Source organism: Lissotriton vulgaris, chromosome 2_1, assembly GCF_964263255.1.
Source record: "Lissotriton vulgaris chromosome 2_1, aLisVul1.2, whole genome shotgun sequence".
Classification (NCBI taxonomy): Eukaryota; Metazoa; Chordata; class Amphibia; order Caudata; family Salamandridae; genus Lissotriton; species Lissotriton vulgaris.
Window position 1 is genome coordinate 984,360,568 of NC_141687.1, and position 23,032 is coordinate 984,383,599.

The 23,032-nt window shown below is 41.6% G+C and overlaps 1 protein-coding gene across 18 annotated transcripts in view; it reads right to left on the minus strand.

The window, feature by feature from the left end:
• The window catches only part of NOSTRIN (nitric oxide synthase trafficking), a 709,159-nt gene that overhangs the window by 252,213 nt on the left and 433,914 nt on the right, over window positions 1–23,032 (minus strand). For all 18 annotated transcript variants that reach the window (XM_086956574.1, XM_086956575.1, XM_086956569.1 and 15 more), the window contains 2 exons: window positions 8,259–8,347; window positions 1,815–1,940 (listed from right to left, as the gene is read on the minus strand). In XM_086956574.1, the coding sequence (XP_086812700.1) occupies window positions 1,815–1,940; window positions 8,259–8,347 (215 nt within the window). The remainder of the gene's footprint in view (window positions 1–1,814; window positions 1,941–8,258; window positions 8,348–23,032) is intronic.

Genomic DNA, 23,032 nt, shown 5'->3' on the forward strand with positions numbered 1-23,032 from the left:
ATTGCTGGAAATCCAGCGACAATCGCACAACGTTTGGCGATACTTGATGATAGGGAAGGGCAGACTCAGCCGTGATATCCACCTACCATTGGATATCATGACTAAGTCAGGCTGAAAGCAGGCGTTAAAAAGTAGCGATAACCGCGGTTAGCGCTACTTTTCTTATCGCTATGCATGTTAGCGTGCAGCTTGATAATTGGAGAAATGTCGGTTAGCGACATTTCTCCCGTTATTTTGGGGAGGAACGCCCACTTTGCATCTCATTAGAGATGCAAAGCTGGGGGTTAAGGTAAATGGCATTGAGGCATGGAAACATGCGCTAGCTTGTCCATGCTGATAGTGCGATAAAATTATTGCCGCTTTTCGTCCGAAAACGGACGCAAAAGCAGCAATAATTTTATCGCTAATATGCCCCAGTGTCTGTTGAGTAAAGGTCAGCTTGACCGGCATTATTCATTGTTCTGGTCAGGCAGCTAGGAGCTAGACATGCGCTAAATGCGCAGGCTCCTGGCTGCCTGAGCTGAACTTTGCTGGGCTGAGGATGTTACAGCTCCTGTGGCCATGACCTCCTCAGCTCAGCAAAGGTCCTTGAGGCCCTCCTCCTCGGTGACAAGGGGTAGTGTCACTCATTGCCTCGGACCTGGGCGCCCCCGTTTTCAGCCCTGAAGCGCCCAGGATCAAGTCTCAATCAGTGACAATTCGTCACAGAGTGGGGTGGGGTTAGCAGTTTCACCAACCCATCCCACTCTGTAACAAGGTTGGGACTGCTACCTTCCCTCATGGGCTGACCTAAGCTCAACCAATGAGGGAAGGCAGCAGTCCCAAACCTTCTGAAACATCTGAGGCAGAGTTTTACGAAAGTGTGATTTTGAGTTTGAATATAGCAAACGTTCAATGCACCCCACGTGCTAGAAAAAAACTCCCAACCAGTGAGTCACGAACATTGAATTCATGTTTTCCTAGAAAAAAAAACATGCTTTGGTGGTTTGTGTCCCAAAACTCTATCTACCATGTTGGTGGAAGCACTTATGTTGGAATATCAATGCATTAGAGCGGAGGAATTTTCAATATGACGGATAGCCCCAACACATGTTGGCCTGCCCAGTGGCTTTTTAAAAAGTCTCTAAATATATTAAACAGTAAACAGCCTATCCAAGATTTAATGCATGTTTTTCAAATTGTGTGAACTTGGGCAGTGCCTTATTTGTCAAACTAGAGGGGTTGTAGATAAAAACAAAAAACCTTGGTTAGTGATAGTTCAATAATGGGTGCTAACAATCTTACCAATCATTTTTACGCTACTACCAATTTGGAGCTGAAGCTGAGCACAGCTTGTACCTGCTCAGGTGTGAATGAGCATATTTAAAACCAGCTTCCGGATTTTGGTCAAGCACGAAAAATGTCTAAATGTTGCATCGTTGTATCAGATGTTTATGCTGTTAATTTACATAATTTCTTGTGTTTTTTTCTTCATAATTTGCTTTCCCAGGAAGGTTCATGGCTTGAAGGTAGAATGTGCGGTGCCATATGTGCATGAGGTAGAGGGCTCTAAATATGATTTGTAAACACTGTTTCGAGAAAAAAGTAATGGTGCAATATTGAATGATGCTTTTAAGGAGTACCTGAAAGATGAAAAATGAAATGAGATAATTTACATAATACTCCCCCATTGATAATTGGATGACACATAAATTAACAAAATATTTATAGTGATGTTTAATGATGCCGTTACATACAGGTTGCAGCATACAGATATGAATATCAGTTTGAATTTTGTCAAACATATAAATCTTTTTTTAAAAACCAGGAATTACCTTTTCTTCCCATGTGAAGATGCACTGAGTGCTGGGATGTGAAGGTCGGGGTTTCTTCTCAAGTTCTGCCAGCACTGATGATATTTTGAAGAAGTTTGATTCCAAAAGACACAGCTTCAATTTTGTCTAGGCATACAAAATTAAATATGCGACATTAATAACAATGAAGGCATTTTTTGTAGAGGCAATGATATTGTTTCTATGTGTAAAGTGAACCAGGTACAACAGATGTATCCCATCCGCCTAGTATCATCCTCAGATTTTTGCTTGATTCTACTTGTATTTTTGACCATTGTTGAGGACTGATGTTTGTACTTTGCCCCAGATGCCACTTCTCTGTGCAACGGATTCTGTTTTAAACGCCTTTATATCCACAGTATGACTTACCACATTATTTTTGAAAAAATATGATATGAGAATATCATGGCAAAAATATAATAATATAAAAGGTAAAACTATAAATCGGAGGTATATACATTTATTGTTTTCAACATTATTGCATGTATCATCAATTACTTTAATACGGTTGTATTAAATATTTTTTATTTAACTTAATGTATATTAGTTTATATTTTGTATGTAGTTGCATTATGAGAACAAGTGCCTGTATATTTTAATATAGTTTGTCATGAATAATGTGTGATTTAATGTTGTTACATTTAATTAGTATTTTTTAACTTAGTTGCAAGTTGGTGGGTTTTTAGGGTATAAGCTTGGAAAGTTATTTTAATATAAATTATTGACTTTTACTTTTAATTAAAGTTTATGTCATTTAAATACCCATTTGGTCATTCGTATGTAAATAATGTAATTGATTGATTGTTCTTTTATTTATTTAGTCTAGTGTGTGTTATTTTGAACTTGAAATTGAAATTTTCTAAATATAATTAGCAATTTTTAATTTAGATTGGCAGATTGTTTGGATTGTAGGGGATTAGAATGAAAAGGTATTTAAAATATAAATGTTCTTAATTTTTGTATATTTTGTATGTGACTAAATAATTAGTAGGTAATTAGTTATGTAAAGCATTTATTTGATTAATTGTAATTTTGATTATATTAGCATTGCTTGTAATTTTTAATATGTAATTTAAAATGTTTAAAACTGAATTAGTAATTTTTAGTGTAGTAGTGGGTTGTAGGGTTTTTAGGGGTTGGGATGGTAAGTTATTTAAGATATAAATTAGTGTTTTTTTCATTAATTTAAAATGGTAATTAAATTATTATTTGGTAATTATGTAGACATTTTGAAAAGGATTTTTAATTTATTATTTTTATTTTATTTATTTAATGAAATAATTAATTTTATGGGAGTAATTTCTTTGCTTATAATTTTAATTGTATATTTTTGATTTTTGTTGGGGGTAGTAGAGAGAGAAGTGCATTTATTTAAAATCAACTGAGTTTGATTCATGTTTTTTAAATTAATGATGTAGTATAAAATGTGTTTATATACATTATTATTCATTTTATTTGTTTGATAATTAATATATTTTTTAATTAAATATGTTAACATATTTTTATTTTCTTATGTTTTTGTTTTTTTTAATTATTTAGGTATTGTATTGGCATATATATCCCCTCTAAATGACAACATTTTCCCTAACGTTGCTAAAATTATAGTGTTAATAGTTAATCTAACCCTTCCAAATTCCAACATTTTCCCTGCTGTTACTCATATTGGAGTGGGAACAGAAAATTAGAAAAGTCCTAAGTCCAACACATTCCCTGATTTTGCTTACATTGAAGTAGGAATAGAAAATCTAACATTTTCAACGTATTTTTTTCTATTGTTGCTCAGATTGGCGTGGGAATAGTGATTTTACTACGAATAGTGATTGGACTACAATGTCCAACACTTTCTCTGCTTTTGCTTATGTTTGAGTGAGAATAGTAAATGGAACCCCTCCATAGTCCTACAGTTGCTAAGATTGTAGTGGGAGTAATAAATCTAACCCCTACAAAGTTCAATAATTTTCCTGCTTTTGTTTGCGTCGGAGTGCGAATATTAAATCTAACATCGCCAAAGTCCACCACTTTCTCTAGTGTTGCGTAAAATGGAGTGGGAATAGTAAATCTAACCCCTCCAAAGTCCAACACTTTCCATTCTGCTGCTAAGATTGGAGTGGGCATAGTAAATCAAAGCCCTCCAATGCCCAACAATTTTGCTTACTTTGGAGTGGTTATAGAAAATGAAACCCATCGAAAATCCAACATTTTCCCTTCTGCTGTTCAGATTGAAGCGGGAATAGTGCATTAAACCTCCCTAAAGTCAAACACTTTCGCTATTGTTGCTCAAATTGAATTGTGGGAATAGTAAATCTACCCCCTAAAATGTGCATCACTTTCCCCGCTTTTACTTACATTGGAGTAGGAATAGTCAACCTGACTACTTTAAAGTCAAATTTTATTGGTGGTTGTTTTTGTACACATTTTAATTTTTAAATTAAGGTTTATATATGCTTTTGTTCTATATACGCTTGTTGATTTTAATTTTCAAATGATTGCTAAAATATCTAATCTAGTTTTATTTTAAAATTGTTTAAATCATGTCTTTATATTTTTAAAGTGTACATTAATATTTAAAGAATATACGATGTTACATCGCGGTGTTCACACCGAGATACCTTTACAATGCAGGCATTACAACGCAAGTCGTTACAATGAGGAGGGCGCTGGACTAAGAAATAGTATGATTTACTAATCCAACTCCAGCCTACGTTACAGTAGGGAAGGTGTTGGAATAGTACATCATACTATTCCTTAGCTTAGAGCGCCATCCAGCGCAAGTCATTGTAATGACTTGCGTTGTAAAGGTATTGCGGTGTGAACACTGCGATGTAACCGATGTTTTCCATTGTTAAAACATGTTTTAATTATGTTATTAATTTATAATGTAAAATGTAATATAGATATGATACTATAAGCATTTATATTTCAATAAATATACAATTTTTATACTATTCTGTTTGCACAATATTATTTTCGACAATGCTTTTGCTACAACAGTCTTTGTTCACAATATTTATTCATACAGTCACCCGCAGTGATCGGATCTGTTTGGTCCAGCACATCTGAGCTGAGAATTGCTGATATGTAACTCATGATATTTTCGTCAAGTGTACGCTACCAAACTAATCACCTGTGTCTGTATGCACATACCCCTGCCATTCAAGGTAGTGCTTGAGCAGTAGGTCAGTAGAAACACTCACGATTCCCTCTTCCCTAAACCAGAATATTTGGTAACCACAGAACCTATGCACAAAGACATTTTCGAGCAAGTAAAGTCGTGCATCTGTATTATGCCTTTGGGCATTGTCCCCAAAACATCTAAAATGGGAATAAGATGAGGAAATAAGGGAATATTAATTTACAGTTAGTACAAATAGAAAGAGATACTCCCTCCGTGCACTTTTACTAATAGGGAGTTGGAGGTTTTACGGCAGATGCACAAAAGCATGTAAAAGTAGGTACAACAGAAATCCTACATTCAAAGTTGTGTAATCTTCTAACCGCCGTTTCTCTACTGGCATTTGAACAAAAGGGTAAGCATATTTAATGTTTTTCTTGATCTGAACAACAAGAGTCAGTTTTCTTGGATGTTAATATGGCCAAAGCAATTAAAATCAGATGAATATTGTTTGGCTGTTGATATCACCTTGAAGGTTCATAGTATGTGTTATCTGATGACATTGCCCTTCGGGGCTCTGGCTTCATGGAGTGGGGATTGAAACTCTGCATCCGAAGTTTTAACATTTAATTTATTTATTGTGCCAGATGCTTAAATTGATATTTCTAATGTGGATGTTGAAAAATACCTATTGTCTCAGCACTGACAATATTTTGGAAAATTGGTAACCCACTTCGATACCATTTACATTTCTCTGCTATATTGTCATTCATATGAGGAACGACTACAGCTTTGCCCAGAGTAATTACCAGTGACTAAGAATAAAGCAAGTACTATATCCATTACTATTTTGTATTTGTGTCAGTAGTGTCATGTAAACTACTCAATCTGACTTAAATTCCCAAATTTAGACCCATTTCCAATACATTTGCTAAATATTTGTGGTAATTAGTGCTGCCTTGTGTTTAGAACACTGCTCTGTTTAATAGTACAATTATTTTCAAAGCATAGCTGGAACTGTATCCACTCCATGTTCAATGTCACACTATGAATTAAATTCAGCACACCCATGCCTATATAATACTATTAAAAATCATGGATGCAGTTACTTTCAGTCCCCAGTGCACCATTGGGGCACTGGCGACTTTCGTCCGACAGCCATCCTATCAGAGGTGGAACAGCCCGACAGGATGCCGGCAGTCCCGCCATAGGCATTAGAATGCAAACGCCACCAACGGCAGTCACAATGCCTATATTATGTATTACAGCGGGTGCTGCTGGCTACAGCACACGCCACAGTACAAAAAGGGAAGTCTAAGCATATCCCTGCACTACGTGGCAGGCACCATGCGTTGCCTGCCACATGGTGCAGAGATATGTAGAGTGGCACCATAGGTGCTGTCCAAAACACACAGCTGAGGGCCAGGTGGGGAGGGGGCCAACTATGGACTCCAATATCCCTTTCTGCCAACCTTTTTAATGGAGGGTAAACTGTCATCATAATTAGACCCTGAGTTCTATGTTGACTGAGGAGAACCACCTGTCTCATAGCCATTGCTGAATGTAGGTGCTATTTTGTGTGGGTGATTAGGCATTTTGCAGGCACTTACCTATAAATAAAAAAGAAATCTCAGCGTGATGAGATCTTTGGATAAGATAACTACAATTGACAGCATTTCTAGAGCTCTTGAACACCTTCCTGGGATAGTGAATGAAACACTGCACCCCCAAAGAGTTTCGACATGCATATTTCAGTGGATGAAACAGGCAGAAAATGTGAATTCATGTGGAGACACCCATTCTCAAGTTTAGTTCCCATTTCTCAGTTCATCTCTGAGATACACAACTACCAAGGCAGTAGTGCTCTGTCCTCAGCAGCTGTACACATACTGATGCAGACCTGGTTTAACTCAACACTGCTCTATCAACACAATGCACTTACTAGCTGGATCTACTGTCATCTGGACTTTTTCACTGAAATCTTCACACATAAATTAATTTTCTACCTCCTAGGATCTTCATTATAGTCATAAAAGGTAGAACAATTCCTAGATGCATGGGTGTGTGGACTTCAATTTAAATTCCAACAATGCAGAACAGGACTAAAAATAAGTATGAATTTCTTGAAGGACAATATTGTCATATGTGGTAGCCTTTCCAGTGTCAGTTTCTTGCAAAAATATTTATCTTAGACTTGGAAATATTTTACTTGATGTCAAGAAATACCACCTTTGTGTTTGCAGATCCCCTAATTTTAGCTAATTCCAAGCAGAAGAAGGGAATCTGCAGCCTTATATCCCGCTGCTGAGGGCTATACGGGTTGTTAAAGGACTTGACCCCAATTTATAGGCCTGAGCTGCAGGCGAGGGTCCATAGTGACCGTGAGGGGCTTAAACAACCAGTAAAGCCTGTGGTAGCAGGGCTCTAAGGCTATTAGAACATTCCATCCACTAAGGGCAGAATGTTTTCAATTAAAAAGGGAGAAACATGAAGACAGACATTGGAATGTTGTCACCCTGGGCCTATACCAGCATCATAACCCCAGAGCAACTCCACTGTCTTCAATGGATCTCCTAACATTCCAAAGTTGTAATAAGGAGTATGGACTACACTTTCAATGCATTTTTAATCCACACCATATTTCTGATAAGTGTATCATACCATTGCTAGCCTCACTACAGTATTTTCTTTTGAATATTCATCAGCAGCAATGTCACATAACCTGGAGGCTGCTTGCCCAATACACTTCTGGTATCAATCAGAATTTTAGATCTCCTATAATATTATTGTATCACACGTAAAATGTTGTATGCTACACAGGAGCAGTTAGCATACAGCAAGTGAATAGCTTCTATGGAAAACATTCTTATACACATTTTAATAGAAATATCTGATTGGTTCCAAAACAATGAACCTCTGATACAATATACAATTCAGGCAGTCTAATATAAACCAGTAGCTGCCCCTCAGAATGACTTTAAAGTTCTCATATCACATAGTTTCCTTTTAATACTGAGAATTACCCACCAACAAAGAACCTCAATTTATTTGCAACAAAAGGGTTTTTCAGGTTGGGAGATGAATGTGGCTGAGCAGCATCCTTTTTGCTTGTTAGGTTTACTTACATGTTACATTTTAATTCACAGGCTTGGAGACTTACATTTCACACAGATTACTAAAATGATGTTTAAACATTATTGCTGAACTGGTTCAGATGGTCTCAATTAATAATTACATTGGTTATAAAGTACTAGTTTAACCTCATAGCTGAAATCCCACTGTAGCTGAGAGAGTGCACAGTATTAATAATCTACCTCGTCCAGGAGCAATGCTGTGTCTTCCTGTGTTTTGGCATCTGAAAAGGCTGGATTTTCTCTGCCAGCTTGAAGCATCCTTGCCAAACCTGAAAAACAAGATGTGTGTTCATTGCTAATAGTGAGCGAATTTGAATAGTTTTATCCTCGTATGATAAGTGTATCACAAAAACTGCATTATACAAACTCTAATTGACGTTCATTTGGGGAATAATTGTACTTGAGGTATGCCCTAGCGTACAAATGCTTTGTGATATAACTGCTAAATGTATTTTTTCATATAGTTTTTACAGTGAACGCTGCTTGCAGAGCAATCTTATTTCTTAGGTAACTGCAGGACATTGTTTGCCCAGGTGGGTCTCTCAGTTGCCGTTCTCATCTATGGGGTTGCATTTACCCACTTACAGAGAAAGGTTCTCTAAAATAACGACACAGCGTCTTTTTCTTGTGGACCTCCACCCTCCTGTAATGTATATGACTACTTAGAGTCATTATGTCCCCATAATTTTTACCCTACTCAGGTTAGTAAGCAGTTAATTAACTAGAAAAAGGGATGTTACCGGCAACAGTTTGTTCAGTTTTTGTTTTTTTTACCTCCAGCAACCTGGCCTCTGTCAGGGGCGGGTGGTGACATTTGAAAGTGGTGGGGTGCAAAGTGATTTGCATACTGCACCGTAGCGAGCGAGCGCAGCGAGCAACCCCAAACCCCTTAAGGGGGGTTTGGGGGGATAAACCCCCTCAAGAAAATTTTGAAAAAAGAGAAGAAAAATCATGCATTTTCAAAGCAAATTTGAGAAAGCAGGAAGGTTAATAAAGCAATTGTGAAAGTGCAGTTATTACATTAATAGATGGCATAACATAGGTAGCTGCTTATACAGTATAACCCCAGAGCTTCATACATTCCGTCCTATTACGCTGCTGAATTCAGACTATAAGACTTGCATGAAAATCTCAGCTCTAAGAGTAGAAGAAGTTGCACAGCAGTTGGGAGACAGCCTTTACAAAGCCCTCTGTCCCACTCGTTTCTTGCACCTTTCTGCCCCCTGTTCCACTCGTTTTTGTGCCCTTTTACCCGCTGTCCCACTCGTTTTTGTGCCTTTCTGCCCTCTGTCCCACTCGTTTTTTTTTAAAATCAAATGAGAGTGACCCCGAACCCAAGAGAAGGGGTACCACTGGTAAGTCAAATAAAAAGGATTTCTCCTGGGACTGTTACAATCCCCACCAATCAGTATTGACGGTGGAAGGTTACCCCAACCAATAACTCACACTCGGCTATATCATGCATCCATTCATAACGGGTTCAATTCCTCAAAAGTGGTGAAGTGACATCAAAAGAACAACGTAACTAAATATGAAAAATACTGTGTGTCTTTAATAAAATTGATAATAGTATGTTCTACAGCATTTATAAAACAATTTGTATATACAAAACAATAAAAAAAGTCCTATTGACCAATCATTTTAGCACAATTCTAAAATAAAAAAAAACACAATATACAATAGAAAGATACCACTGTGTACATAAATCTGAATATATGAAAGCTAGCGACCAAGTGTGGTGCAAACAAATAAAAAGCATCTCTAGTTGGTTACTCCATATAGAACTCAATATTTATCTTTTATAACAGGTGTCTATAGGTTAATTCATCAAGATCGACACCCATATGGTTCTTTGGATGTAACATTCAATGATGCGTTGACGCGTTTCGGTGGCTCATGTATTTCTCTATGCCACCTTCTTCAGGACAATATGTATGTGTAAGGCAAGCTTTCTTCTTACAACGGCATATATGACCTTGCTGATTTTGAATGGCGTCCTTGGGAAACTGTTGATTTGTTTCCGGACAGGGCCCGGTAAATTACTTTGGGCAAAAGAAAGTACTCTATGTTTCTAGTTGATTTCCGAATGTCCCAACGGTGTGTGACTAATCCGGATGGGGGGCAGCTGGGCAATTATAGCTCCATAGGATCCTCTATAATCGATAGGTATAATTGGTTCGATCCCGTTATAATGATATTCCTGGAAAGAAGGCTTCTGCCGATCTTCTTATTCCATATTTTAATCCCGTGTTCGGCGTGCATACATGTGAAGCTTTAGGGATATTGCTTGCACAAATGTTGATGTCCAGCGCCTCCCCGGTCAGCCTACATTGACAGCAGCACCCGCTGCAATGTCAAAATGGCATGTTGTGCATTTCACTGCACTATGTGTCAGGCACCACACAGTGCCTGCCACTTGGTGGTGTGAAATATAGGGGGTACCATGGGTACCCCCTGTGCACTGGCACCTTTTACCAACACAAGGGGGGCCCGCAACAGGCCTCCAAAACCAATCTCCACCAGCCTTTTAATGGCGGTTAACCCGCCACAGAAAGGCTGGCTGGAGACCGCATTCTAATTGTAGTTTATCATGTGTGTGTAGCTCTATAAGTCAGACATTGCTAAAAATACCAAATAGAACCCAACAACATACACTGTTGTCGAAGATAACTTTGTTCAAAACGTACAGTAAATGTAAAACACGAAAACGCCAAAAATTGTTTAAGTTCAGTTTATTAAATTTCATATACTTGAACTAGATCAAAATTAATTTGACAAGAGGAAGATACAAAAGGTTGCTCAAGGAAGGGGAGAAGAATGGGTGTGCTCATGATGAATAGGGAGAGGTGAATAGTCACTAATATTCAGAGTATATACATTTGTAATGTTTTGGCAACGGACTGGTAAAGAGACAAGTACAGAAAGGCCTGTCCCAATCAGATAGTTTATTACATGTTTTATAGTTTTTTTGTAAATGCATAAATGAAACATCAAACAATGGGGATGGGAAGGGATACAGGCCGTTGGTGGGTGGGGTGCATCGACGTTTCGACTTGGCTAATGCATAGAGGGTGACTTATACTGTAGTGTAGTTCCGATACCCCTTATAGGCTCTGCGCATTGTAATAATATACACTATAGTTTTGACATAGGACTGAGGTCAGTATGTCTCTATCGAGTACATTAAACTTAACTACTTGTGTGTGCCAGCTAGCTCAGAGGTCACTAGAAACTTATCGAATGAACAAGAAAGGATTAGTCTCTGACAACCGCATAAACATGACAACTTTGTTTCCCTTAAAATCTGAACAGTTCATCTCAGAATCGTAGAAACAATAGATAACAGTTCAACTCAGTCAATCGTGCATGCTTCGTTTCTACAGAGTTACAAAGAAATAGGTAGACGAGCGTTTCAATAAAAAGGGTTTACTGAACAGTCCTAATTCTTGTGCAAGAGATATGAGCTGCTACAATTGTAAGACAAAATGTGAAGTATAATACGTACAGTGTCAGCAGTAAAATAAAATAATACTGCAATAGCATGGTTTGTAACTATGTCATATATTCATAAAAATACATACATAAAACACACAGGTTAAAATGTAAATAGTCATCTGGTGCTTCTTAATAGTTCTACTCCAGTGTACCTAACCTAAGCGTAGTACGAGGTAAGAAGTAGGTGCTATTTTCTAAAGTATAGCTAGCTATAGTTTAGTTTTGCCAAGAGTTGCCAAGAGTCCATCTAGGTTCTAGTCTGCTCCATACCTTAGAATGAGAGAGGTTGGAATGTCTTTCCGGGTCTCGATCGTTAACACCCCGCAAGTGGAGTCAGAAACACTGAACTGGATTCTCTGCAAGGAGGATGACAGTGTCTGGTCAGTGCATCAGGCAGGGACTCGAATTCATTCCGAATTTGCCGTGGAGAGCCCTGTCGTGCAAGTATGCAGCCGAGCCGTGGTTTGCCGTGATAAGTTAAGGTATATTTATACCCTGAAGGTGTTTAGGAATGCCAGTATTGACGTAAAAGTCGGGCATAGGAATGTTATGAATTAATCCCTAAGGAACAGATGTTCATGCATAATAAATGAGTTCTTGGAGAAATCAATATCCAAGCAGAGGTAGTCCTAAAGGCTTAAGAGTCTAGTTTTCCAAGAACTCATTGTGACGTGTATGGATGGATGTAGGTGACCATGCCTGCATTTGGTCAGCATGGGTAACGCCCAAATAAGGGTTGAATTTCTATGCCTAAATAAGGGCAATGTGAATTGTGCCTATATAAGGACATAAATCGGGAAACCTATATATGGTATCTAAATCGACACACAACAATACCTCTGCTGCGAGTCAGGATGAAAGGGGGTGTGGGGGGCAACTTAATCCTGGTGCCATACAGTCATCTCAGGTATAACACTGAAGGTTGAGTACTTAATCAGGGTTTTTCAAGGGAGTGAGCTGAAATCCACTCGTGGGGCCCACCTTGTGAAGTCCTCACCGGTATTTAAAATCGTGAATCAATTATCCCATGGTCATCAGACATCTGAATAAATCTGGTATGTAAAGACCTTGAAAGAATAGGCCAGGCGCCGCATCCCTCGAAGAATCCTTTCTGCCAAGTTCAAGTGCAATACATGCAGCGGTTCACACACCGAAATAGGATGCGACCACCACCATGGTGGTCGCATTTTACATTTTAACATTGCGGCGGGTGCTGCTGACAGCAGCACCCGCTGCAACGTCAAAATGGCATGTTGTGCATTTCACTGCACTATGTGGCAGGCACCACACGGTGCCTGCCACTTGATGCAGTTAAGTGTAGGGGGGGGTACAATGGGTACCCCCCATGCACCCACACCTCCCCCCAACACATGGGGGGCCCGCAACAGGCCCCCAAACCCAATCTCCACCAGCCTTTAAATGGCAGTTAACCTGCCACGGAAAGGCTGGCTGGAGACTGCATCCTAATTTGTCGGACGTTGCTTGCTAGGCACTGCCACCATTTTATGGATGTAGACCGATACACCAGGCAATCGGAACAATTGCCTGTGGTGGGTCTGTGGCGGATGGTCTTTGAGGATATGGTGAGGGAAACTCACAGTCTGATTGCGGAAGGACCACCACCGCATGGCTAGCAGTGGAGGTCCTTCCGCAATCGTAATCGGCCCCTAAATTAGGAGTAACTAAGTGGCAATGGTAAAAACCAGAGGCACCCTGATCACTCCTGTACAAGCCACAAGATGAACACCTAAGTAATTTACAATTGGTAGTAAAGTACAATATGACAACATGAGACTGCAACTTGAGATCTAATTAAATTGTGAATTGAAGAACATAGAAGCAGAGGAATTCTGAGAACTGTAATGAGGAAGGGAAGACATGGCTTGGCAGTTCAGGCTGGACTGTTCCCATGAGGCACAGGGTCAGATTGATTTGCATATGGCCATATCTGAACTGGGGTGATGGAGTGAGCTAAAGAAAGATGATGGATTAAACCCAGATCAGTTGACTGGGGTTGAGTGCTTGCAATGTTCAACACTCCGTCAATCATCCCCTTTGCTTGAGCATAGAGGAAAGGCATGTGAGATTGATGAAATTAGAGATCCATTAACCTACGTTTTATTATAATATAAAAAGGCTATTGGCTGGGTATTTGGGGATTTTTAATACATTTATTAAGAAGATTTAAAGATTTGCTCATTCAAAAAATAAGATTTTTTACCTAGTTTAAACCTCCCTGCTCCCACAACCAGCACACAGGAGTTCCTTTTTGGAAAAAAGAAGCCCTGGATGAGGTAGTTACTGCCATACAAGAAATTCATTCTGATAAAACTCTGTGAGGCAATGGGATGGTGCTGGAAGAGTATAAGACTATAGCAGCAGAAATGTCTCCAGTTCTTTCGATGCTATTCAGTTCTATTTTCGAGTTGGGACCAATTCTGTCTTTATTCGGGAGTGTAATCTGCACAATCTTACTGGAAAAAACTCTCTTCACGTGTATCATCAGATCACTCTTCTCAAAAGTGTTTATGAACTTGTGTTGAGGTGTTTACCAACCAACTGAGAAGGTTGATAGGATACTTGAGTCAAAAAGATCAGGTAGAGCTTATTCTAGACAAATACTGGTGGCTACTAATATAGTATAAAAGCATTGTAGGTGGCATAAACTACAATCATGCCCACAACCGATATTTTTTTGGGGCACTGAGAACAGATTTCAATCAAGTCAAGAATAACTTTAGTTCGGTTCCTTGAACCATAAAAGTTTGACAAATAAAGAATTCACAAAATTCCGTGGTTGAAAATTTCAATACATAGATTAAAAATGTTTAGGACAACATAGTATTACACAGATGTAAAAAAAGAAAACTTCAAGCAGTGTAAATAAGAACAATGAGTAATTCCAACAATCTTATTCATTCTCTAAAGCTTGTTACTCTTTCTGATAGACATAGTAAGTTTAAAATAATTAGATACCGCAGTGCAAATAACAGGAGTGGCCTAAGTATGCAGAAAGTCAATCAAACAATCAGGTTTTAGTAAAGCGCAGTTAATTGATAGGGTATTCAGGCACTTGCAGGCCCCCGGAGGCTTATTCGAACAGCTGGGTCTTGAAGGCCAGTCAGAATTCCAGAAGTGAGTTGATGAACAGGAGGTGTGTGGGGAGGCTGTTCATGGTCTTGGCAACATAGTGGGAGAAGGAGCGGTTAGTGGAAGTTCGTTTGGTGGGTAATGTAGGGGGGTCCTTGGTTTTGTAGAGTCTTGGGGTTGTATTCGATATGGTGAACTGGAAATATTTGTGGATAATGATGTCAAATTTTGGTATACCAGCCCAATCCTGTATGGTTAGAATTTCTGATAGCAGCTGGCTGAGATTAATGGCAGAAGAGTACAAGCTGCAGGGAATCTTCTACAAATGTCACAGTCTCAAGTTTTTAAGACAATGGTGGGTCTTAGCAATTTGTACAAAACACCATTATGGCATAACCCTGAATTTACTAAGCAATTAACAGTGATGTGTTTCTACTGAATCAAAAGTGATATCGTACATTTGGGACAAATATGTAATTTGGATCATAGCTTAAATCATGGCTTTACTTACAATATGCGTTGGAATCTTCAAAGAGGGACTTTTTAATGATCAGAGCTCAGAAACTGTTGGCAGAGAAAGCAAATGAGTGGGGAAACAGAGATTCTTAAATGGCTATGATATCAGAAGAAAAACCACGAGACATATTTCTTATCGATTTACACTTGTCCTGTTACACCATCAAGAAAATTGGAGGCAAGAGCAGGCCTAGACATATGTTTAGCGAAATGGAAATGCCTGGGTCAAATAATGCACAAGGCTTCTGTTGTGTTTTATCTAGGACTCTAATTAAATACTTCATATTTAGTATTAGCCAATACCAAACCAAATGCGGCAAGGCTACTTCCTTAGACTCCTAGAAAGCACAACAAGTTCTTACAACATACCAAACCTCCAGCAACCTGGGAATTCCCCGTGCTTAACTTTTGATTTGTCTTAGAACTCCTGCAAGCACCGAAAGAACAGTCAGTTCTTAGTGACATCTTTAATTGACGTCTTATGTCCAACCTTACGTCAAACACGGCACCTTCCAGGTATAAATATACCAGCGTTTGCCTTACGCAACACATGGCGGTGTGGAGCCCAAAGCCCAGCTGATGCGAGTGCCGAAGGAAGCCTTCCCTCCCATTTGACTCACTGAGAAAGACGCTGTCTTTTTCTCCTGCAGAGAAAATCCAGCTCTGGTGTTTCCAGTCACCCTCGCGGGTTGCTGGGAGATCGAGTCCTGAGAGCGAGATACAAGACCTCCTCCATTCTAAAAACCAAGGTACGGAGCTGATTAGATCCTTAGAGAATTCTTGGGTCCGATACTTGGCAAAAACTAACTTAACTTAAACTGCAGCCCATCTACTCCTTCCCACGTACTAGGCTTAGGTTAGGTACACCGGGGTAGGCGTATTTAGAAGCACCAGTTGAGTACGTTTAGTCAAGCTTTTATCTTTGTATGTAACTGTATATATTTTATACCCTTTAAGTATCATATGGCTCAGAGACCATATCAATGCTTTTACAGTATTATTTCGTAATACTCCTTTTACTGTACGCACTTTACTTTATAACAAGTATTGCAATCATAGCAATTCATTTCTTTTGCATGAGAGAGAAGTCTGTTCAATAAATAACACCTTTTTATTGAAAACACCGTCTCTCTATTTCTCTGCACTCTGGTGAAACTAAGTATGCACAACTGACTGAGTGAAATAGGTATCTATTGTTTTCACACGACTCTGGAGATATACACCTTATTCTGGGGGAGCAAAGTTGTCATGTTTATGCGGTTGTCAGAAGCTGAATCCCTTCTTGTCTAATCAGGGAAGTTCACTCCTCCCTTTTCATTCGAGAACGTTTCTAGTGACCTCTGAGATAGCTGGCAAACCTAAATTAAGTCTAACATATTCAATAGAGACCTAGTCGACCTCAGTCCTACGTCTAAGTTATCGTTTATGTTATTCCAATGCACAGAGCCTATTGGGAAAATAGGAACTACACTACACTTTAACTTGATCCAAATCAAAACAAATTCAGTGTTTTTTGTACACTGACTACACTGGACCCATGATCAAATTCAGAAGGCCTACCCCCAGTCTATCAATAGATGCCACCTATGCCAAATATCTGAGGAAAATTGGCAGTATGTATGTAATGATTGTCTCCGTCCAGCAAGATTTTGAGTAATGAAATGTACATTTTTAAAATTGCCACAGGGGAAAGAGGCCACAATATCTCTAATAGGAGATTAGCTGAAACAAACTCTCCAATTCAGGTGACTGACTTCTTCTTTGTTCAGAAATGAACAACTAACAGAATGAGCACACCTGACAGCTGTCAATCAGCTCCAGCTTCAATTCAGAATAACTCCTGCAGTCCCTCTTAAGTTCCACTTCTACATTCTACTCAGAGCTCCCTACATTCCACATTCCCATTAAAGCATCCTAGCATTTCAAAGGAAACACCTTCATCCTGCCCCTATACAATTTTCCCAACAAAGGAACACAGAACAATAAATAACTTTAACAAAAGAAGTAAAACACAAGCTAATGAAGAATAACATATAGGCTACTTCATTACGAAATCTTGACATTTTTCGGGTGAACTTTTTTTCTATTGGGATATTTGTGAACCATAAGCAATCCCATTACTTACCTCCTCAGGGTCATAATCATTCCCCTTCTCATCGACAGCTCCTTCAGCTACTGGGAGATTTGATACAGACAGATTGTCCTTATCCTACCCCTTACCATCATCCAGGTTAGCACAATCGCCCTAACGTCAATCACCCGTTTAGGAGCAGAAAACGTTGAGTTACTTTTTTCCATTGTTTTTGACAGTTTCACTCTTGTATAATTCCAAACCGATACTGTCAGCTTCCTCCTACATTTACCATGAATTGAACATGAGATATTTAGCTCCCAACATCCTGAAGTTTACTTTCAGACACTTTATATAATACTTCAACTTAATTGTGCCTCCTGCTACTTCCTTCATACTCCCGTCTTTTCCTTTCATATCTTTTCTATTTCTCTCCCCTCCTCAAATAGACTTAAGCTCTTCTAGCTTAGTTGTTTCTTTTTCTTTGCTCAATTTAAACGATACTTCTCAATAGTGAAGTGTTCAACACTCTGACGCTCGATTAAATGCTGTACAAAGAAACCTCAAATAACTAAACATTACACCAGATTTGTAAAAATAGGGAGCCATCATGGCATCTATACTTATGTTTTTTTGAGTTCTGGCATAACAGCACAGCTAAAAAGAGCTTTCAGGAGTACTACAGAGAGGGACTTTAATTCCACCCACATGTTGGTGGACAAGAGTACATGTTCTGATCGGGCGTTAGTTATGTGCGTCCAAGAAAAATGTCCTCCACCTCCTTGCAACTACTTTTTATTTAACCAGCTTCCTGAGTAAGCAGCAGTATGGGTTGCTTGTGCTTTAGTACGGTGGTGGGGCACACGGGTGGAATTATAATGTTGTTAAAGTGTCTGAGGTCAGCATATCATTTATGATGGTTGCTTTTGTCAGGAAGCATCACAGATGGGAGAAAGGCAGTCATGAGGAATGTATTGCTGTTTTCCAGTCCTAGCACCCTCCCCTTCCATCATTACCTTTAGACTTCAGAGTGCAGTTGTTTGTTTGAGAAAAGTATGGGATGCCCAGGGTTACAATAATCAACATGGAGTAAGGCTGACTTTTCAGAGCAGCTGTGCCTGACCTTTTGTCATCACAAAAAAACTTTCAAAGTACTACTGAAAGAGGGACGTAGGATCTGCCAACATGTTGGTTCTCCTCCACACGGGATTGAGTGTGTGTATTCCCATTAAATTGACTGGTTGTATTGCCCTTTTTCGGCTTTTGGCAAAGCTTTACTCAATATAGTTACACAGCAGTGTGGAGTCGGTTGTGGTGGCAAGCCAATGATCATGACTACAGGCCTCATCTCAATCAATCAATTAAAAGATACTTTATTCGGCAACTCAATGCCATGAAAGTGAACATGTTAAAAATATACATTTCATCAACAAACTTTAAAACCTTTAAAAAAGATTAAAATAGGAACATGCCTAATATCAATCAAAAAACGAAATTCAAATTGTAACATCCTAAAGTGCTACGGCCAAATGCAATAGACTATATATCCTAAAAATACCAATATTAGCGTGAGATGGACCCAAGAAACAAAACAGGCAAAGACAGATGGCTGCTATAAAAACTACTTTTTCCTGCGCCTAATGGCTCCTGTTAAAAACATGCAACCCCAAAACAGACAATAGAGGAAGATAGCATTTGAAGGTACAACAAAGCAGGCCTGACTTGGGTAAAATGACCATCTCTAAGTAATGGGAATACAAACCTTTTGCGTAATGTAGAATAGTAATCACAGAAAAAAATAAAATGTAAGGTATCTTGCTCAGAGAAATTGTCGCAAGAGCAAGGTTTTAGTGTACCCTTGGGGAACAGCCAAAAGCTAGGTAACCAAATGCAAACAAAATCTGGTTAGCATAAAGCGATGAAAGGCGTTGCTAACAACGAGTAGATATGGCTGAACTTAATTGCACAGGGGTAATGTAATATATCTTCTCACCATTGGTTTTGCTAACTCCTTTTCTTCCCTAAGTCCCTGGCGCTTGTCCAGGAACTGTTGTTTAATGGTTCTGATTGTTGATTTACCAAGGATTTTGGGCTACGGTATAGGCCTGGGCAGCCGAGCCATTTTGTCAGATCCATTACATCATGGGTACTCACAAACTTTCTCACAGGGGCCACATTTACAGTGTGGTTTGTGGCCGAGGGCCGCACCGGTGGGGGCGGGGTCAGTGAGAGAGGGGGCGGGGCTAGAGCAAAAATAACTGTGACCATGAGGTTGAACACACGCCCCTGCAGCAGACGTCTTCGTCCACTGACTCACCAGATCCAGCATACACACATATCTCTCTCTCTCTCTCTCTCTCTCTCTCCCTCTCTCTCTTCCTCTCCCTCCCACCCTATCTTTCTCTCCCTCTTCCCTCTCTCCCTCTCCCTCCCTCTGTCTCCCTCCCTCTCTGTCTCCCTCCCTCCCGCCCTCCCTGTCTCCCTCCCTCTCTGTCTCCCTCCCTCTCTCTGTTTTCCTCCCTCCCTCTCTCTCCCTTCTTCCCTGTCTCCCTCCCTCACTGTCTCCCTCCCTGCCTGTCTCCCTCCATGCCTGTCTCCCTCCCTGCCTGTCTCCCTCCCTGCCTGTCTCCCTTCCTGCCTGTCTCCCTCCCTGTCTCCCTCCCTCTCTGTCTCCCTCCCTCTGTCTCCCTCCCTCTCTGTCTCCCTCCCTCTATACCTCCCTCTCTGTCTCCTTTCCTCTATGTCTCCTTCCCTCTCTGTCTCCCTCCTTCCCTTTCTGTCTCCCTCCCTGTCTCCCTCCCTCCATGTCTCCCTGTCTCCCTCCCTCCCTCTATGTCTCCCTCCCTCCCTCTATGTCTCCCTCCCTTTCTCTGTCTCCCTCCCTTTCTCTGTCTCCCTCCCTTTCTCTGCCCCCCTCTCTGTCTCCCTCCCTCTCTGTCTCCCTCCCTCTCTGTCTTCCTCCCTCTCTGTCTCCCTCCCTTTCTCTGCCCCCCTCTCTGTCTCCCTCCCTCTCTGTCTCCCTCCCTCTCTGTCTCCCTCCCTCTCTGTCTCCCTCCCTCTCTGTCTCCCTCCCTCCCCGTCTCCCTCCCTCCCCGTCTCCCTCCCTCCATACCTCCCTCTCTGTCTCCCTTCCTCTCTGTCTCCTTCCCTCTCTGTCTCCCTCTTTCCCTTTCTGTCTCCCTCCCTGTCTCCCTCCCTCCATGTCTCCCTGTCTCCCTCCCTCCCTCCCTCTATGTCTCCCTCCCTCTCTCTGTCTCCCTCCCTCTCTCTGTCTCCCTCCCTCTCTCTGTCTCCCTCCCTCTCTCTGTCTCCCTCCCTCCCTCTCTCTCCTTCCCTGTCTCCCTCCCTCCCTCTCTCCCTCCCCCGTCTCCCTCCCTCCATACCTCCCTCCCTGTCTCCCTCCCTCTATACCTCCCTCCCTGTCTCCCTCCCCGTCTCCCTCCCTTTTTGTCTCCCTCCCTTTCTGTGTCTCCCTCCCTCTCTCTTTCTCCCTCCCTCTCTCTCTTTCTCTTCCTCCCTCCCTTGGTCTCCCTCCCTCCCTTGGTCTCCCTCCCTCCCTCTGTCGCCCTCCCTCTTCCTTTGTCTCCCTCCTTCACACCCTCGGTCTCCCTCCTTCACACCCTCGGTCTTGCTCCTTCTCACCCTCTGTCTCCCTCCTTCTCACCCTCTGTCTCCATCCCTCCCTCTGTCTTCATCCCTGTCTCCATCCCTCCCTCTTCCTCCCTCTGTCTCCCTCCCCCTCCCCCTCTCTCTGTCTTTCTCTCTCTGTCTCCATCCCTCTGCATCCCTCTGTCTTCCTCCCTCTCTGTCTCCCTCCCTTCCTCCTTTTCCTTCCCTCCCTCCCTCCCTCTCTGTCTCCCTCTCTCTCTCTGTCTCCCTCTCTCTCTCTGTCTCCCTCTCTCTCTCTGTCTCCCTCTCTCTCGCTGTCTCCCTCCCTCTCTCTCGCTGTCTCCCTCCCTCTCTCTTTCTGTCTCCCTCCATCTCTTTCGGTCTCCCTCCCTCTCTCCCTCCCGCTGTCTCCCTACCTCTCTCTCCATCCCTACTTCTGCCTTCCTCCCTCCCCTTCTCTCCCTCTCTCCCTCCCCTGACTCGCCCTCCCCCTCCCTCCCTCACTCTCCCCTGACTCTCCCTCTCTCACTCCCCTGACTCTCTCCCTTCCCTGACTCTCTCCCTCTCTCACCCTCCCCTCACTCTCCATCCCTCCCTCGCCCTGGCTCTCCCTCCCTCGCCTTGGCTCTCCCTCACTCTCCCTCCAGCCTCGCTCTCCCTCCCTCTGTCTCTCCCTCCCTCGCCCTCCCCTGACTCTCCCTCCCTGTCTCTCCCTCGCCCTCCCCTGACTCTCTTCCTACCTCGCCCTCCCCTGATTCTCCCTCTCTCCCCCTCCCTCGGTGCCCTTTTGTAACATGCACACTTCACTTTGCCTATGTAACACACGGTTGCTACCTCTCACATGTTTTTACCTTTGATACTTGCACAAGGGCCACCTTGCCTACGTAACGCCTGTTTCTTGTGCCAGCACTTATTGCAGCATTATACCTCAAATTATACTCTGTTTTCTCTTATAACTGCACACTTGTCACTTTTCCTCTTGTGCACTTTTGACTACCTCATGTATTTTTGGTTGTTTCACAATTTTTTCTACCTCAAGTATTTTGTTTGCTCACAATTGTCACTATTACCTTTACTACCTCATGTATTTTTGGTTGCTCACAATTTTTACTACCTCAAGTATTTTGTTTGCTCACAATTGTCATTATTACCTTTATTACCTCATGTATTTTTGGTTGCTCACAATTTTTACTACCTCATGTTCTTTTGTTTGCTCACAATTGTCACTATTACCTTATGTAAGTAACGTATGTTTTAGTAATCTGCTCTTTTGTAATGTTTCTCATTATGTTTAATTTCTGTTCCTAATGTGAAGCGCTCTGACGCCTTCGGGTAAAGTCCGCGCTATATAAAAATGCATAAATAAATAAATAAATAAAATCCCTCACCCTCCCCTGACTCTCTTCCTACCTCGCCCTCCCCTGATTCGCCCTCTCTCCCCCTCCCTCACCCTCCCCTGACTCTCTTCCTACCTCGCCCTCCCCTGATTCTCCCTCTCTCCCCCTCCCTCACCCTCCCCTGACTCTCCCTCTCTCTCCCTCCATCGCCCTCCCCTGACTCTCCCTCTCTCCCTCCATCGCCCTCCCCTGACTCTCCCTCTCTCTCCCTCCATCGTCCTCCCCTGACTCTCCCTCTCTCTCCCTCCATCGCCCTCCCCTGACTATCCCTCTCTCTCCCTCCATCGCCCTCCCCTGACTATCCCTCTCTCTCCCCCACCCTCTCTCTCCCTCCCCTGACTTTCCCTCCCGGGAGCCCGCCAAGCCCCAGCAATGCCTTCTTGGGGGCAAAGGGCAGCAAGGCTGGTAAAATTAAAAATATGCATTTTAGCAACTCTGCAAGTCGCGCTCTGACAGCAATGTAAAGGCTGGTCAGCAGCACACGCACACTCCGGCCACCCACTTTCCCTGTGCCTGTGTCCGGCACCGTGATAAGAAAAAGAGTGTTCAGAGTTGTAGTTGGCAGTTTGGCTCCTGTTGCGAAGCAAGTTATTTAAGTAATTCTTTCAAGTGCAGATGTATTTGGCACAACGTTTAACATTTGCTGGTTAAAGACGACATACACTGAAGTTCTTAGCACCCTGCCACCCCCTTGTCAGCCCGGGATGAGACAGCTTGCCTGGCGCGCGCACAGCCGCGCCGGAGCATTTCACACGTCTTTAAAGACCATTAACTTT